This window comes from Lontra canadensis, unplaced genomic scaffold (assembly GCF_010015895.1).
Source record: "Lontra canadensis isolate GAN:19392208 unplaced genomic scaffold, GSC_riverotter_1.0 scaffold104, whole genome shotgun sequence".
NCBI lineage: Eukaryota > Metazoa > Chordata > Mammalia > Carnivora > Mustelidae > Lontra > Lontra canadensis.
Window position 1 is genome coordinate 4,956,369 of NW_022631098.1, and position 16,920 is coordinate 4,973,288.

At 38.5% G+C, this 16,920-nt stretch overlaps 1 protein-coding gene across 2 annotated transcripts in view; it reads left to right on the plus strand.

Annotated features, from left to right (window-relative positions):
• Positions 1-842: 842 nt before the first annotated feature.
• SIK2 (salt inducible kinase 2) overlaps positions 843-16,920 on the plus strand; it is a 124,252-nt gene continuing 108,174 nt past the window's right edge. Inside the window, exon 1 of one of the 2 annotated variants that reach the window (XM_032838435.1) lies at positions 843-1,107. In XM_032838435.1, coding sequence (XP_032694326.1) covers positions 973-1,107 — 135 coding nt within the window. In that variant the 5' untranslated portion in view covers positions 843-972. The remainder of the gene's footprint in view (positions 1,108-16,920) is intronic. The other variant, XM_032838436.1, reaches the window with a different exon arrangement.

Genomic DNA, 16,920 nt, shown 5'->3' on the forward strand with positions numbered 1-16,920 from the left:
TGTGGTGATTTGCAGTCCTGACTCTACCCTCACCATCATGACCCTGGCAATTCCCTTCATTCCTTGGGGTTTGATTCATCATCTGAAAAGAAATTGGATTAGGTAAGTATTTAACCTTTTCAGGGTCACCAACGCGTTTGTGAACCTGATAAAAGATACAGTGCCATCTCCCCAGAGACCATCTCAAAGAGGGAAAAATTCGCATTGTAGAGGGGGTTGAGGCTTTGAAGTCTCTGTGAGGCTCCAGATCCCTGGATTAGTGATCTCCAGTGTCTCTTCAAGCGCTGACGTTTTGGGAGTCTATAAGCGACCCATGCTGCTGTCAGAATGATTCCTGAGACCTCAAAATGTGGAAGGATTTATAGAGAAACCAATGAGAAAGGGATACGAAGGAAGGATCGGTGAGCGATGCATTGCTCAACCCCAGCTCTTGGCCGGTGCCTAATTTGCAGGCGCACTGCAGGCACAGGTGAGCGGTTTGGCGGGAAGGCCCTCAGGTAGGCGGAGAACGCCCAGACGAGGGAAGGAGACGGCCAGGTCGCTGCACCCCTCCATTCCGCCCACCAGGGCTCGCTCTTGTCCTTCGGCTGGGGTGGCCGAGGAACTGGGCGGGCCGGGGGGTGATCCCGCCCCTGGCAGCCGCAAGGCGGCGGAGAACCCGGGGTGCCTGAGTCCGGAAAGAACGCGCCGTCCAGGCCCCTCCCGTCTTGCCTCGCTCCCTCCCTCCCAGCAGCCGACGTCGGCGGTGCTCCGGTCGCCATGGTGACCAATCGAGGCCCGGTCCCGCCCCCGCCTCCCTGCCCCGGCCCCCTGACGTCGGCGCACGTCAGCGGCGGCGCGCGCCTGGCTGGGCCCAGCCGAGCGGGAGGGACCGAGCGGAGGAGCGAGCCGAGCGGCGTCGCCGGAGCCCAGCCGCGCCGCCGGCCCGCCAGCCCGCGCTCCAGTCCGCCGAGTCTAGCAGCGGGGCCCAGCATGGTCATGGCGGATGGCCCGAAGCACTTGCAGCGCGGGCCGGTCCGGGTGGGGTTCTACGACATCGAGGGCACGCTGGGCAAGGGTAACTTCGCCGTGGTGAAGCTGGGGCGGCACCGGATCACCAAGACGGAGGTGCGGCCCGGGGCTCGGCGGGAGCGTCCGGGGCGAGGGTCCGGGAGAGAGGAGCTGTTGGCCGGGAGCGGCGGCTGCAGCGGGGTTGGGGGGGGGGGTTGCTGGGTCTCTGGCTGAGTCTCTGGCTGAGGCGAGGGGCCTGGGACTGTGAGGACCCGGGAGCTGCAGGGGGGTCGGTGAGCGCCGAAGGGCTCGGGGCCCGGTCATCTGGACCCGAGTGTCGTCCAGTTGGAAACCCGACCGGCCGGGGCTTTGCCTTCTCTACGCCACCCCCGGTGGCCACACGGAATTTCTCCCAGAGCCTCCCACCCGGGCCGTGACCTGATCTGTGGCCTCCGCTCCGGAGCCCAAGTTCCGCGTCTTCCCAGCTTTCAGCTGGGGGTGGGGTGGGAGGGGAAGTCTGGGTGCTCCCAGGCTGCTCGAGGAGGGACGTCGCCAGCCCCGGGGAAGGGGCCGCCTGCGCTCGGACTCCGGGACGGGGCATCGCGCGGCCCCCGTGACCGCTGCGCCCCTCCCTGGCCCCTTGGGGAAGGGGCCCCGCGGCCGGGAATGCCCGGACGGCCATTGTCCATCGTCTGTGTCTCCTTTTGCCCGACAGCGTCTCTTGATTTGGTGTCAGGCTAGCTTGATCTCGTGCCTGAGGCATTTCCATCTAATACTCCAGACAATAGAACGGGTTAAAATGGTCATCTCTGCGCTTGCACGGTGGGTGGCTCGGTCTCGCTTCGCTCAGGTGGTCCCCTGACCAGGTGTGCGTTCTGGGGGCGAATGCGCGTTCCTTAAGCCACATCGGATTCTGCTTCTCTACTCCAGAAGCCCTCAACTGCGTCCTGGCGGTGAATCCAGCATCCCCCACTCCACTGCACATTCTGATGCACCGTACATATTTTCTCCCAAGTCTCTCTTCTTACCTAACCCGCCCCCCTTCCTTTCACTGCCTCAAGCTGCTCTCCTCAGGGTCTCTATTTTAAGACGTGCAAATTAAATACTTCAGAAAAAAATCAGTAGAAACAAAACTATTCTTTGGAATAAAACCTTGTGTTTTTGACGTACTCTACCCTGCCTTATTGCAGTTGTTCTGGAGTTTCATCCTTTTTCGGGTTTTTCTTTCCCCCAGTTTTCTTCCTATTCAGTTTTTCCCCCCTTAATATTGCGAACGTGTTAGAGTTTGAATATGCAGTAACCTAGGAACGGATTTTCATAATGGCTATGTGAGGTGTAGGACATTTGAAAACTTGAGTGATTTCTGTTGCTGCTGTTCTTGGAAGTTTTGCTTAATGTGAAGGAATCCATTTCCAAAAAGTAGGGGCACATGTCATTGCGTCATCTTCACTTTTTGTCCTCCCCTACTAATGGTGAGGCATTCCAAATCAGACTTATTTTATAGCATCAGGACCAAGGTCACAAATTTTCTCTCACAAATTTACCTTTGTTCGCAATTATACTAAGTTTTTAATGGTAAATAATGTGCCTATAGTGAGATTACTTCATCTTGATCTCAGCATTTTTAAAAATGAAGAAATTGATTCCATTCCTCTAAAGAACCATGGCCTAATGCCATGCTATTTCCCCATAAACTACAAAAAAGAAGGTATTTTTAATGCGTATTTTTATGAGTCCTTCCTTAATGACTCTAAAAATCAAACAGATTGTGCATTAAAGAAAGCTTCTTATAGAACTTTTGAACATTTTTATGTGGTTGAATTCCAAACCCATTAGTTCATAATTTTTTTTCTCATCAGCTTTTATCAATATTGGTCACGAGATTTAATTAATTCAGCTGCTACTTATTAGGCCAAATTTAGATACTAGGTTATCTATTTAAGAATTGTTTAGGTGAGCTGGTATTGAGTGACACTATCTCTTTTGGTTGACAGTTCAAACCAAGTTTCTTTTAAACTGATCCATCTGGTGGAGCTAGGGGGCACTGTGGAGTAGTACCGTGGTTTGGCCATCAGATATCAAGATCAATGCATTTGTAATTGAAGGCACAGGTTGGATCACTCAGATCCTACTATACATGTGAGACATGATTTAATTTGAAAGCTAAATTTCTAGTCCGTAGAACCCATTGCCCTTTGCTTTTCAAAAGAAAGTGTCTTTAACATATAAAAGGAAATAATGTCAGTTTAAGATGGGTGAGTGTCCCTGATAATATGGTGTGAGTGGAAATGTTAAAATTGAGAGGAATGAGGGAAATAGCAGGGTAATTAACAAAGAGAAAAGTTCTTATAGATCTGAAGTTTTGCAGAGGTGCTCTGTGAACTTTTGTGATAATTTGCATTAAGAATTGTTTAGCAATAGTACCTCTAGAATTATTTCTTAAAGTATACTACTAATGAGGATTTTTAAAGCAGTGCTTAGGATCTTCATTCATTGTCTGGATAAGTATTTCTGTCTTCAATGGACACAACTATCCCAAATACTATAAATAAGATGGCTAGTGGAAACCTTAAAGTTTTATTTAATCTTAAGTTTTCATTGCTGAGCATACTGCAGTATTACAGAGAGAACAATTAAAGTGGTATAAAGAACAATATCAGCTAAATATCATGATTACGCTTCCTACAGAAATTTCCTCATTATAGTATGTTTTAACATCAATGTAAGTTTGTGTTTTATTTTTTTTCTAAAGATTTTATTTATTTATTTATTTATTTGACAGAAATCACAGGTAGGCAGAGAGGCAGGCAGAAAGAGAGAGAGAGAGAGAGAGAGGAGGAAGCAGGCTCCCTGCAGAGCAGAGATCCCCATGCAGGGGCTCAATACCAGGACCCTAGGATCATGACCTGAGCCAAAGGCAGAGGCTTTAACCCACTGAGCCACCCAGGCGCCCCTAAGTTTGTGTTTTAAAAACTTAGAGGTCTTTTTTCCCAAGTTTGAACCCAAGACAAATTTTAGGGCTTAGTTTGAACAACTGTGCGGTAAACAACTGGACCCTGTTATTTTTACTTGGCTCTTCTCTGTCTCTTGTTCTGAATCACTGAAGAATGATGTATTTTCTACAGAGATTGGGAGATCCAAGACTGTTTGCCTTTTAGGAAAAAAAAAATCAGTACACAAAAAGAGATCTTCAATTTGGTCTAATCTATCAAATAGCTTAACATTGTTTAAGAAGTATAATTACATCATCATCTGAAGCTGTATTCTCATGTTAGATCTCTATGTAAATTTTGCACACAAAAGGGAAGGCAGGTGGTGGTAGAATCCAGCTTCCTAATATAATACTTCGGAAAAGCTTTGTAGTGTTGATTTGTGGTTTATGAATTAGAGTAGCTAATTTTATAAAATTAGCATAATGGGAAAAGAATAATAGCATTTAGACTGTTAAACTATTTTAGGCAGTAGTGGTTGCTAGTTTGCTATGCTGTGGCTCTCCTTGAGCAGTGTTTTATTTTATCAAAACTGTACTAGCAAAGAATTTCTTCCTTCTAATTGTATGGCTAGTTTTTTGTTGGTTTTTGTCTGTTGAATAAAATTCCGAAAAAGTCATTTGTGCCCATAAGTTGTTTTTGTTTTCTGTTAAAGAGTCTTACTATAAAAAATGTAAATTAGAGTATAGTGCACAAAAAATACATGGGCATTTCCTCCACCAATGGGAGTAAATCATTCCCATGGCATATTTCCTTCTGGTCTTTTTTTCATTATTATTATTTTCCACAGATGAAATCACATGCTGTATACACTTACATATATTACATCATTTTTTACACTTATTGTATAGCATATTTTGCTTATTATATATCTTTATAAGGTACAGAAGTACCTTATATTACCTTATATTAAAAAATATATTAAAAGTACCTTATATTAAAAAATAGCTGCATAGTGTTCCACCTTGTAAATGAATTCTATCTTATTGAACAATTTTCTTATTATTAAACATTTCCAGTTTTCACTTACAGTAAGTAATCTGAATAATATTTGCATATGTAACTGCTGTTTTTTCGAGAGGAGGAGGCAGGAAGAGGGAGTGGGATTTGGAGGTAAATTCCTAGAAAGGAAGTTGTCAAGTGAAAAGATACTATTGTTGCATTAAAGAACAATGTATATTATCGAACTGATACATTTATTTTTTTTTTTTAAAGATTTTATTTATTTACTTGACAGACAGAGATCACAAGTAGGCAGAGAGGCAGGCAGAAAGAGAGGAAGGGAAGCAGGCTCCCTGCTGAGTGGAGAGCCTGATGCGAGGCTCCATCCCAGGACCCTGGGATCATGACCTGAGCTGAAGGCAGAGGCTTTAACCCACTGAGCCACCCAGGCGCCCCTGATACATTTATTATTGAAAATTTTTAAAGTATAGGTAAATGAAAAAAAAATTACCCATAAGATCACACCCCAAGATAACCATTAGTTGTTTTCAGATCTTTTCAGTGACCATTATATTTTCCTCAATACCAGACCTCTTGCATTGCTTAGCTAAAGAGCATATAAGCATGTGGTCCATAGACCCTTAAAGCTATTTCACAGAGGTTCTGATAATTACCTTATTAAAATGGCATGTTGGCGGGTGCCTGGGTGGCTCAGTCAGTAAATCATCTGCCTTCAGGTCAGGTCATGATCCCAGGGTCCTGGGATCAAGTGCCATGTCAGGCTCCCTGCTCAACGGGGAGTCTGCTTCTCCCTCTGGCCTGCCTTTCCCCCTGCTTGTGTGTGCGTGCTCTCTTCCTCTCTCTCTCTCTGACAAATAAATAAACTCTTTTTAAAAAATGAAATAGGGTGCCTGGGTGGCTCAGTGGGTTAAGCCGCTGCCTTCGGCTCGGGTCATGATCTCAGAGTGCTGGGATCGAGTCCCACATCGGGCTCTCTGCTCAGCAGGGAGCCTGCTTCCCTCTCTCTCTCTGCCTGCCTCTCTGTCTACTTGTGATCCCTCTCTGTAAAATAAATAAATAAAATCTTTAAAAAAAAAAAAATGAAATAAAATGGCATGTTGGTGTTGGACTACTTACTTATCCTTAAGAGAACCTGGAATGCAGAACTGATAGCATAGACATTCTGAAGACTGCTTTTGTTCGTGAAAAGCTTTCTGTGTGCATTTTGAGATTTTTAGGTTTAGGCATAATTCTTCACTACCTTAAAATACAAGTATTTTTAAAGCTTTCCAAATAAAATAGCAAAATTGCATTCTTAGAGCGAGGATAGAAACAAAAAATACTATATCCTTATTACAGTGTTTCTTGAGGAGAACTTATTTTTGTAATACATTTGAATTTAATATTTCGCTCTAAAGTTTTAGGACTCCTCTCAGTAGTCTTGGTATTAATCTTGTGCTCTGAAATATCCCATATTTCAAGAAGCAACTGTGTTATGTACAACAGGAGGACTGGTTATCAGATAACTTAATCACTGTTATTTGTTTCTGGGCCTATGTATGGTCTTTATCGTGTGTTGATATGAAAATTGTATTTGTCCTGGATATATGTGCTATATTAGAAACTGTTCTCTAATTTCTTGGCACCCCAGACAAATAATATTTGACAAATTATTCTGCTAAATATTGCTCAAAACGATCTGTTCTTTTAGGGAGTGGTTGGGGACAAACATCCAAAATGAGAGTTGTGTAAATTTTTATATTCTGTAGAAATTTTTAACTTTAACAGAGTTTAATGTGTTCTGATTTTTATTCCACTGGGAAATTCTATCTCAATATCTGGCAATTAAAGAAACATTTATTTGGAAATAACTGAAACTGGCCTCCTTTCCTGGATTCATATGATGACATTTGACTTATGGGCCACTGGTGAAGGTAGAGTTCGTTTCATTGGAGCCAACTGGATTCCAGAAATTCACCAGGCGACCATTCTTTCCTATTTAGTGTACCTAGCACCTCTTCTATCTTCTGCTGCCATATTTTCTGAAAAAAGTTTTTAATGTATTTCTAGGCCCTTATTTAGAACCTTTATGGAGAATGCTTTCCCACTCTTCAAGGAGAAATAGCCCCTATATCCAGTTTGAGATTATTAGAAGAATGAAAGACAGTTACATTTGGGGATCAGAAACTCTTCATTTAGAAAATTTTAAAATGTTTTTAAACAGTTAAAGTGATAATTCTTAGATGAATTAGACTGAAAAATGCTAAAATTTGTTTTAACTTCTTCTCTAAGATAAACATAGTACTTATGTGTTTTTTTCCTTCAGTTATAAAAGTATGCATGTTTATTGTAGATATTATTGAAAAACTCAAGAAAATAAACATCCTTAATGCCACCATTCAGACCAAGAGATCACTGCTATTAATATTTGGTTCATATCCTCTTCATTATTCCCATATATTTTATATGTTAGTAATGAACTTGATGTCATCTATACATGTTTTTTTTTTTTTACTTAATTTCCCTGAGTTAAAAAAAAAAAATTCTGAAGCATCGTTAAGTAGCATTCTTACATATGATCGCATTTTATTTCATCAATTTCCTGTTATTGAACATTTAGATTTTTTCTCTTTTGCTGTTTCTCCAAGGTCATGTTTAGGAGAGTATATATATATATATCTGTCTTTGTGCGTTTAACTGATTATTCCCTGAGGGTAATCCCATGGCAGTGGAATTCTTGGGTCAAGGAATGTGTCCTTACATCTACAGCTTATGGCATGAGATGCCAAATTATCCTCTAGAAAAGTCACACCTGTTAATTTTCACCAGGAAGAAATCATTTACCAGGAATATTATTTTTCTAAATATTTCCTGTTTGATAGGGGAGAATAATAGTTTTTATTTTAATTAACATTTCTGGTTTAACATTTTTTGTTTACTTTGAGTGCATGATTTTATAAGATGACTGTTATTTCTTTTGTGAATTTTTTTGGTCCTTTGGACCATTTTGTTTTTGTTTTGTTTGTTTGTTTGTTTGTAAGATTTTACTTATTTGAGAGAGAAAGCACAAGCCAGGGGACGGTCAGAGAAGCATAATTCCCGCTAAGCAGGGAACCTAACTTTAGACTCGATCCCAGGATTCTGGGATCAAGACCTGAGCTGAAGGCAGCTGCTTAATGAACTGAGCCACCTAGGCACCCTTGGCCCATTTTTAAAATTGAGTTGTTATTTTTGATTATTTGTTTAAGTAATTTTTAAGATAGGAGAATATTTTTTAATCATTTCTTTTATAATCTTAATAGTCCTGAGTTCAATTTCTATGTATCTAAGAATGTAATGACATTTACTTTTTCTCCGGTCTGTTTTCCTTACCCACCATTGGAAAAGTGAAATAAAATCTTCATGAGGATTTATTGCATTATATAAATTCTTACATTTTTAAAAGTCAATTTTGGGGTGCCTGGGTGGTTCAGTCGGTTAAGTGTCCGCCTCTTGTTTTTAGCTCGGGTCATCTGAGATGGAGCCTGAGTTGGTCTTTGTGCTCAGCAGGGAGTCTGCTGGAGATGCTCTCTTTCCCTTCTCCTCTGCCTCTCGTCTTCCTCGCTCATGCTCTTTCTCTCTCACTCAAGTAAATAAATAAAATCTTTTTAAAAAATAAAGTCAATTTTAAATTGGAAGAATATTTGAATTTATTTATACTTACAAGAGAACTAGAGCGCTCCATGTTAGTTTTACTGCTGACTTACACTGCTTTCAGAAACCCTTTCTTTGTGGTCACTCAGTCACATTGACTTGGTCAAATGTTCTGATTCCTCCTATGATTTAATGTATAAGCTTGTAAAGTACATTTAGTGTTTAATCTTGGAAGATCTGATTGTATGGTAATGCACTTTGGTACTTCAGAAGGACTGTGTACAATTAGTATACTAGTGGTAAATAGTGCTGAAGCAAATATTACCTGAGACAGCTGACGTGTTTAATCCCTTCTGATTTGTTACTAGAAGTACTGCTCCTCTTGTGTAATTTCCCTTTAAGTCCTCCAAAGCCACTTTTGTCGTGGTTTCTTTAAGTGCATAAGATGAATATTTCTTTGATGAGAAGTGAAAAGCATTTTTTGCTAAATTATCAAAAAGACAGGATAATATTACCATTAAATTGCTTTTTGGAAAAGTGAAAAAATATCTTTCATCCATCAGCTTAACGCTATTTCATTTCTGCTTCTGCATTTAATCCCTTGTTTTCTGTACAAATTTGTACCTTATATATTGTTACTTTTGTGTTCATTATTTTTTACTTTGTTGGAAACATTTCTTCTGTGTGTAGTCTTTTCATTAATGTTTATATTTTAGAAAATAATAGAACTTTTATAGAGAATGTAGAAAATAAAATGAAAATGACTAAAATCTCACAGATAGAGAAGTTGGCATATTTGATAAATACAATAACTTCATTTCATTTTTTGTTTTTCCTATTAGAAAAGTAATTCATGTTCATTGAAGAAAAATTGCACAGAAAAGTATAAAGCAGAAAAATAATTCAGTTTTTTTCCACCCACTGATAACATTTTTGTCATAGTTACATCTAATTTTTCCTTGTCTTTTTCTTTATGTGCCTTGTGTTGAGACTGTGCTTAACTGATTTTTTAATTTAATATTTTAGTCTAAGCAATCCCTTATATTATTAAGAAAAGCTATTCTAATAGCTGTATAACAGTTACAAATAAGCTTACCATAATTCACATAATTATTTCCCATTTACTGTTTCTATTTTTATATTACAAATAATACTCATTGAATATATTTATAAATAAGTCTTTACCATCATTTCAGATTATTTCCTTGAAATAATTTCTCAGAAGTAGAGTCCTTAGACTACATGGGATGGGTTTGTTTTTTTTTTCCTTATTGAAGTATAATTAACATACAGTGTTCAATTACTTTAAGGTGTACAACATAGTGATTCAGCAGTTCTATACACTACTCAGTGCTCATCACAATAAATGTACTCTTTTGTTTTTAAAAACAAAAAGTTTCTGGAGTGTAGTTGATACACACTTCTACACTATTTTCAAGTGTACAACTTAGTGAATTGGCAAGTTTATACATTATACCAGTTAACACAGGCATAGCCATCATCTGGTTGTTATATCATCCCATTACGATTCTGTTATTATATCATTGACTGTATTTGTTATACTTTGCCTTTTATTCCTGTGACTTATTCATTGCATAGCTGGAAGCCTTTCTCTCCCTCTCCCCTTCACCCATTTTCCCCAGTGCCCCACCTTCTCCTCTCGCAGCCATCAGTACTCTGTATTTATAGGTCTGATTTTGCTTTTTGTTGTTTATTCATTTGTTTTTGTGTAGTTTTTTTTTTTTTAGATACCACCTATGAATGAAGTCATATGATATTTGTCTTTCTCAGTTTGACTTATTTCACTTAGCATAGTATCCTCTAGGTCCAGCCACATTGTCTGAAATGGCATGATCACATCCTTGTTTGTGCCTGCATAATATTCCAGCTTATGTGTGGGTGTGTATCTGTGTATTGATGGACACTTGGGTTGCTTCTGTATCTTGGCTGTTGTAAATAATGCTTCAGAAAACAAGTGGCTGCATATATGTTTTTTCAGATTAGTGTTTTGGTTTTCTTTGGGTAAATACCCATTAATGAAATTAATGGATCATATAGTATTTCTGTATTTATTTTTTGAGGCACTTCTATACTGTGCCACAGTGGCCATGCCAGTTTATATTCCCACCAACAGTGCACAAAGGTGTCTTTCTCTAGATCCTCGCCAACATTTGTTATTTCTTGTCTTTTTTTAATTTCAGCCCTTCCCACTCAGGGTGATTTTGGTTTGCATTTCCCTGATGTTGAGTGATGTTGAGTATCTTTTCATGTGTCTGTTGGCCATCTGGATGTCCTCTTTGGAACAATGTCTCATGTCCTTTGCCCATTTTTTTTTTAATTTTTTTTTTAAGATTTTATTTATTTATCAGAGAGAGAGGGAGAGAGAGCGAGCACAGGCAGACAGAATGGCAGCAGAGGCAGAGGGAGAAGCAGGCTCCCTGCCGAGCAAGGAGCCCGATGTGGGACTCGATCTCAGGACGCTGGGATCACGACCTGAACCGAAGGCAGCTGCTCAACCAACTGAGCCACCCAGGCGTCCCCCTTTGCCCATTTTTTAATTGTTTTGTTGTTGTTGTTGAATTGTATGAGTTTTTTTTTTTTTTTAATATATTTTGGATCTTAACCCTTGAACAGACATATTATGTGCAAATATCTTCTCCCACTCAGGAGGTTGCCTTTTGGGGTTTTTTGTTGGTTTCCCTTGCTGTGCAAAAGTTTCTACTTGGTTTCATACTAATAGTTATTTTTCCTTTTGTTTCTCTTGCCAGAGGAGACCTATCTAGAAAAATGTTGCTGTGGCTGATGTCAGAGAAATTACTGCCTGTGCTCTCTTCTGGTTTTTTATGGTTTCGGGTCTCACATTTAGGTCTTTCATCCATTTTGAGGGTTGGTTTGTTTTTTTATGTGTATGTATATGTTAGAAAAGTGATCCAGTTTCAGGCTTTAGCATGCGGCTGTCCAGCCTTCCCAGCACCATTTGTTGAAAAGTCCATCTTTTCACCATAATATATTCTTGCCTCCTTTGTTGTAGAGTAGTTGACCATATAAACATGGATTTATTTCCAGGCTCTCTGTTCCATTCTGTCGATCTGTCTGTTTTTGTGCAGTACCATGCTGTTTTGATGACTACAGCTTTTGTAGTAGATCTTAAAATTGAGATTATGATACCTCCAGCTTTGTTTTTCAAGACTGCTTTGACTATTTGGGGTCTTTTATTGTTCTATATTAATTTCAGTCTTTTTTTTGTTTTAGGTCTGTGGAAAATATTACTGGTATTTTGCTAGGGAGAGCATTAAACCTGTAGATTGCTTTGGGTGATACAGACATTTTTAACAACATTGATTCTTCAATCTAGGAGTATGGAATATATTTCCATTTGTTTATGCTGTCTTCAGTTTTTCTTTCACTGGTGTTTTATAGTTTTGGGAGTACAGGTCTTTCACCTCCATGGTTAAGTTTATTCTTGGGTATCTTATTCTTTTTGATACAGTTTTAAGTGGGATTATTTTTCTAATTTCTTCTTCACTTTCATTATTTGTGTATAGAAATGCAATATATTTCTGGATATTAATTTCATATCCTGTGACTTTACTGAACTCATATCAGTTCTAGTATTTTTTTTTTTTAATGAAGTCTTTAGGGTTTTCTGTATACTGTATGTCATCTGCAAATAGTGAAGTTTTACCTCTTACCAATTTGGATGCCTTTTATTTCTTGTCTGATTGCTATGGCTAGGACTTACAGTACTGTGTTGAATAAAAGTGGTGAGAGTGGACATGCTTGTCCTGTTCCTGATCTTGGAAGAAGAGCTCCTAGTTTTTCACCATTGGGTATGGTGTTAGCTATGGGTTTCTCATATATGGCCTTTAATATGTTGAGGTAGTTCCCTCTAAACCTATTTTGTTGAGAGTTTTTATCATGAATGGATGTTGTACTTTGCCAAATGCTTTTTTTGCAACTATTGAGATGATCAAATGGTTTTTATCCATTCTCTTATTAATATAATGTATCATGTTGGCTGATGAATGTTGAACCACCTTTGCATCCCTAGAATAAATCCCACTTGATTATGGTGAATGATTTTTTAATGTATTATTCAATTTGATTACTCATATTTCATTGAATATTTTTATATCTATGTTCAGAGATATTGGCCTTCGTTTTTGTAGGGGTTTTTGTTGTTGTTGTTGTTGTTGTTGTATTGTTTTGCAGTGGCTTTATCTGTTATTGGTATCAGGGTAACGCTGGCCTCTTAGAATGCATTTGGAAGTTTTCCTTCCTATTCTAGTTTTTTGGGATAGTTTGAAAAATAATAGGTATTAACTCTTAACATGTTTGGTAGAATTCACCTGTGATGCCATCTGGTCCTGGACTTTTGTTTATTGGGAGGTTTTTCGTTTTTTGGATGTTTTGGTTTTTTGTTGTTGTTGTTTTTTTAACTGATTGAATTTCATTGCTAATAATCAGTCTGTTAAATATTCTGTTTCTTCTTGATTCAGTTTTGGAAGGTTTTATGTTTTTAGGAATTTATACATTTCTTCTAGGTTATCTAATTTGTTAGTATAAAGCTTTTTATAATAATCTCTTATAATTCTTTGTAGTTCTCTGGTGATGGTTGTTATTTCTCCTTCACTTCTGATTTTATTTGAGTCATATCTCTCTCTCTCTCTCTCTCTCTCTCTCTTTTTAAGTCTGGTCAAAGATTTATCAGTTTTGTTTATCTTTCCAAAGAACCAGCTCCTGGTTTTATTTATCCTTTCTATTGTTTTTGTAGTCTTTATTTCATTTATTTATGCTCTGATCTTTATTATTATTATTATTATTATTATTATTATTATTACTTCTGGCTTTGGCCTTTGTTCTTTTTCTAGCTCCTTTAGGTGTAAGGTTAGGTTGTTTGAGATTTTTCTTGCCTCTTGAGTTAGGCCTGTATTGCTATAATCTTCCCTTTTAGGACAGCTTTTCCTGCATCTGAAAGATTTTAGACCATTGTGTTCTCATTTTCATTTGTCTCCATTTAGTTAATTTCCTCTTTGATGTGTTGTCAGACCCAGTTATCATTCAGTAGCAATTTATTTACTCTCCATGTATTTGTGTTCTTTCCAGACTTTTTCTTGTGTTTGATTTCTAGTTTCATACTGATGTGATTGGAAAAGATGCATGATACGATTTCAGTCTTTTTTAATTTGTTGAGACTTATTTTGTGGCTTAACATGTGATCCCTTCTGGAGAATGTTCCACGTGGAATTGAAAAGAGTGTGTATTCCACTGCTTTGGATGAAATGTTCTGAATGTATCTGTTAGATCCATCTGGTCCAATGTGTCATTTAAAGCCACTGTTTCCTTGTTGAATTTCTGTTTGGGTGATCGATCCATTGATGTGTGTGTTAAAGTCTCTTACGATTATTGTATTACTATTATTTCTTCATTTATGTCTGTTCATAGTTGCTTTATGTATTTGGCTGCTGCCATAGTTGATGCACAGATATTTACTGTTGTATCTTATTGTTGGATTGTTCCGTTTATGATTATGTAGTGTCCTTCTTTGTCTCTCGTTAATCCGTATTATAAAGTCTGTTTTGTCTGATGTAAGTATTGCTACCCCACCTTTCTTTTTGCTTCCATTTGCATGTTAAATGTTTTTTCCATCTCTTCACTTTCGATCTGAATGTGTTTCTAGGTCTGAAGGTAATCTCTGGTAAACAGCATATAGATGGGTTTTGCTTTTTTTATCCTTTCAGTCACCCTGTGTCTTGTGATTGGAGTAATAGTCTGTTTACATTGAAAGTAAACAGGTAGATACTTACTGCCCTTTGTTACTTGTTTTACCCTTGTTTTTATAGTTCTTCTCTGTTCCTTTCTTCTTGTCTTGCTCTCTTCCCTGTGGTTTCTTTAGTACTACTCTTGGATTCCTTTCTCCTTATTTTTTATATATCCATTTTATTTGGTTTATAGTTACCCTTAGATTCATATATAACATCTTAAGCATGTAGCAGTTTATATTAAGTTGATGGTTGCGTAAGTTTGAACCCATTCTAAAAGTCCTAAATTTTTACTCTCTACCCCCTCACACACATGTTCTATATATGATGGCCTACTTTATATCCTTTTATTTTGTGAATTCCTTGACTGATTTTTCTGCCAGTCTTTGGGTTGTTTTCAGAGTTAGTTGCACTGATGTGGCTGTTATCTTGGTGTATACATGGGACAAGGTAAGCTCAGGATCCTTCTACTCCGTGATCTTTCCAGAACTCCCTCAGAATGGATGACTATTTTTTTTTTTTTTTGTAGATTTTTTTTAATTTATTTGACAGACAGATCACAAGTAGGCAGAGAGGCAGGCAGAGAGAGAGAGAGGAGGAGGAGGCAGGCTCCCTGCTGAGCAGAGAGCCCAATGTGAGGCTTGATCCCAGAACCCTGGGATCATGACCTGAGCCGAAGGCAGAGGCTTTAACCACTGAGCCACCCAGGCGCCCCTGGGTGACTATTTTTTTTAACCTAATTTTGTTTTGAGATTTTTGTTTTTAAGTAATCTCTGCACCCAGTGTGAGTCTCAGACTCACAACCCTGAGATCAGGAGTCACATGCTTTTCCAGCTGAGCCAGCCAGGGACCCTGGGATGGGTGATTTTTAAGGTTCTTGATAAAAATTGCCAAAATACCTTTCAGAAAAATCATAACCTATTTTATAGTCATATCAGCAATGTATAGAAGTAGCCATCTTGTTGAACTTTAGTCCACAAGGGTGTTTACCTTTTAAACTTTGTAAATATAAGTGAAAAGGGTATTTCTTAATATAATCCACATAACATTATATTAGATATTTTATTATTTTTAATTCACTTTTTCCCATTTTTGAGGTTGAATATTCAGTGTTGCTGCTTTTACATGGGATTTAGTTTGATAACAATCATTCTAGTTTAGGTATGTCCTCCGAAGTTCTATAGGAAACCTTCCTTTTGTCTCCTAGCAGATGGAATATAAATTTTTCTGTCTCTACATAAACTCACTAAAGGTTTGTTTTTTTAAAGATACTGCGTGTATATGTAGAAATTGGAGAGTTGAATAATTCAGATGAATAACAAAGAGAAAGAAATCCTTCAATTTCAGAGTCCCTTGTTTGACTTTGTTGTGACCATGCAGATTTTGTCCTTGGTTCAGAACTAAGTAGAAAAGGGATGCAGAGAGTAAGCTCCCAGAAATCTAAGTTCATAATTATCTTTAAAATGTTGGAACACAACTCTTTTGTATATTGGAACTTTCATACACATTGGAAAAACCCCCAATGCAGATTTTTCTTATTAATAAAATTTGTTTTCCAAAATGTGTTCTCTTTGTTCTCACAGATCTATTAAGTTCCTTGAAGGTAGGAATCAGATCTTGTTCATTTTTGTATCCTGAGCATAATTCCGGGCACACAACAGGTGCTCAGTAAGGGTGCAAATAATAGGCTCTTTGAAAAGGTAGAAAGAATGAATGTGGAGTTTGAAGGCCTGTGGTTTTTCCCAATAATTCACTTGAGCTGTAAGACCTTTTGTAGATTATGTAACATCTTTAGAACTTCTCATAAGCTCATGGATGCTCTGTTTGTTCCGTTTACTTCACAAAGTTCAGAAATAGATGAGTTAAAATATGTTAAAGTATCTTGTAAAATTACAAAGTACTGTGCAGTTGTGAAAGTCATCATCATCAGTATATTTCCGGGAAGTACTTGGTAATGAGTCCCATTGTTAAGAAATTACCTGGAAGAATATGCCAGAGACTGCTAGCTGAAAACTAAAAATCCATTGTTTCCTATTCTTCCTGGACCTGTCACTGGTCTGTCTCTGGCCCTCTCATATTTAGATGGGGTTATGTGACTGAGTTCTAACTAATGAAGTGAACAGAGATAATATGTACCACTTGAGGGCTAGCCCATAAAAACCTCTTGTGAGAGCTCCTCCAAGTTTCCTTCTCCTGTCAGGCTGGAATGGAAACAGCCTTTAGGGTAAACTATGGAAGACTTTAAAGGTAGTAAAACTTCAGGGTGCCTGGGTGGCTTAGAGGGTTAAGCCTCTGCCTTTGGCCTGGATCATGATCTCAGGGTCCTGGGATCGAGTCCTACATCGGGCTCTCTGCTTCTCCCCTGAGCCTGCTTCTTCCTCTCCCTACCTACTTGTGATATCTCTGTCGAATAAATAAATAAAATCTTTAAAAAAAAAAAAAAAAGGCAGTAAAACCTTCTTAAACCTCGTATGCCTGCATGGAAGCATCTTCACCCATTCCATTCAGTGACATGACCAAAAACTAAACTTCTGTTGTATTTGAATCACTATGCATTTTGTGGTCTACTTGCTCATAGCAGTTAGATGAGCCCTATTTTTTTT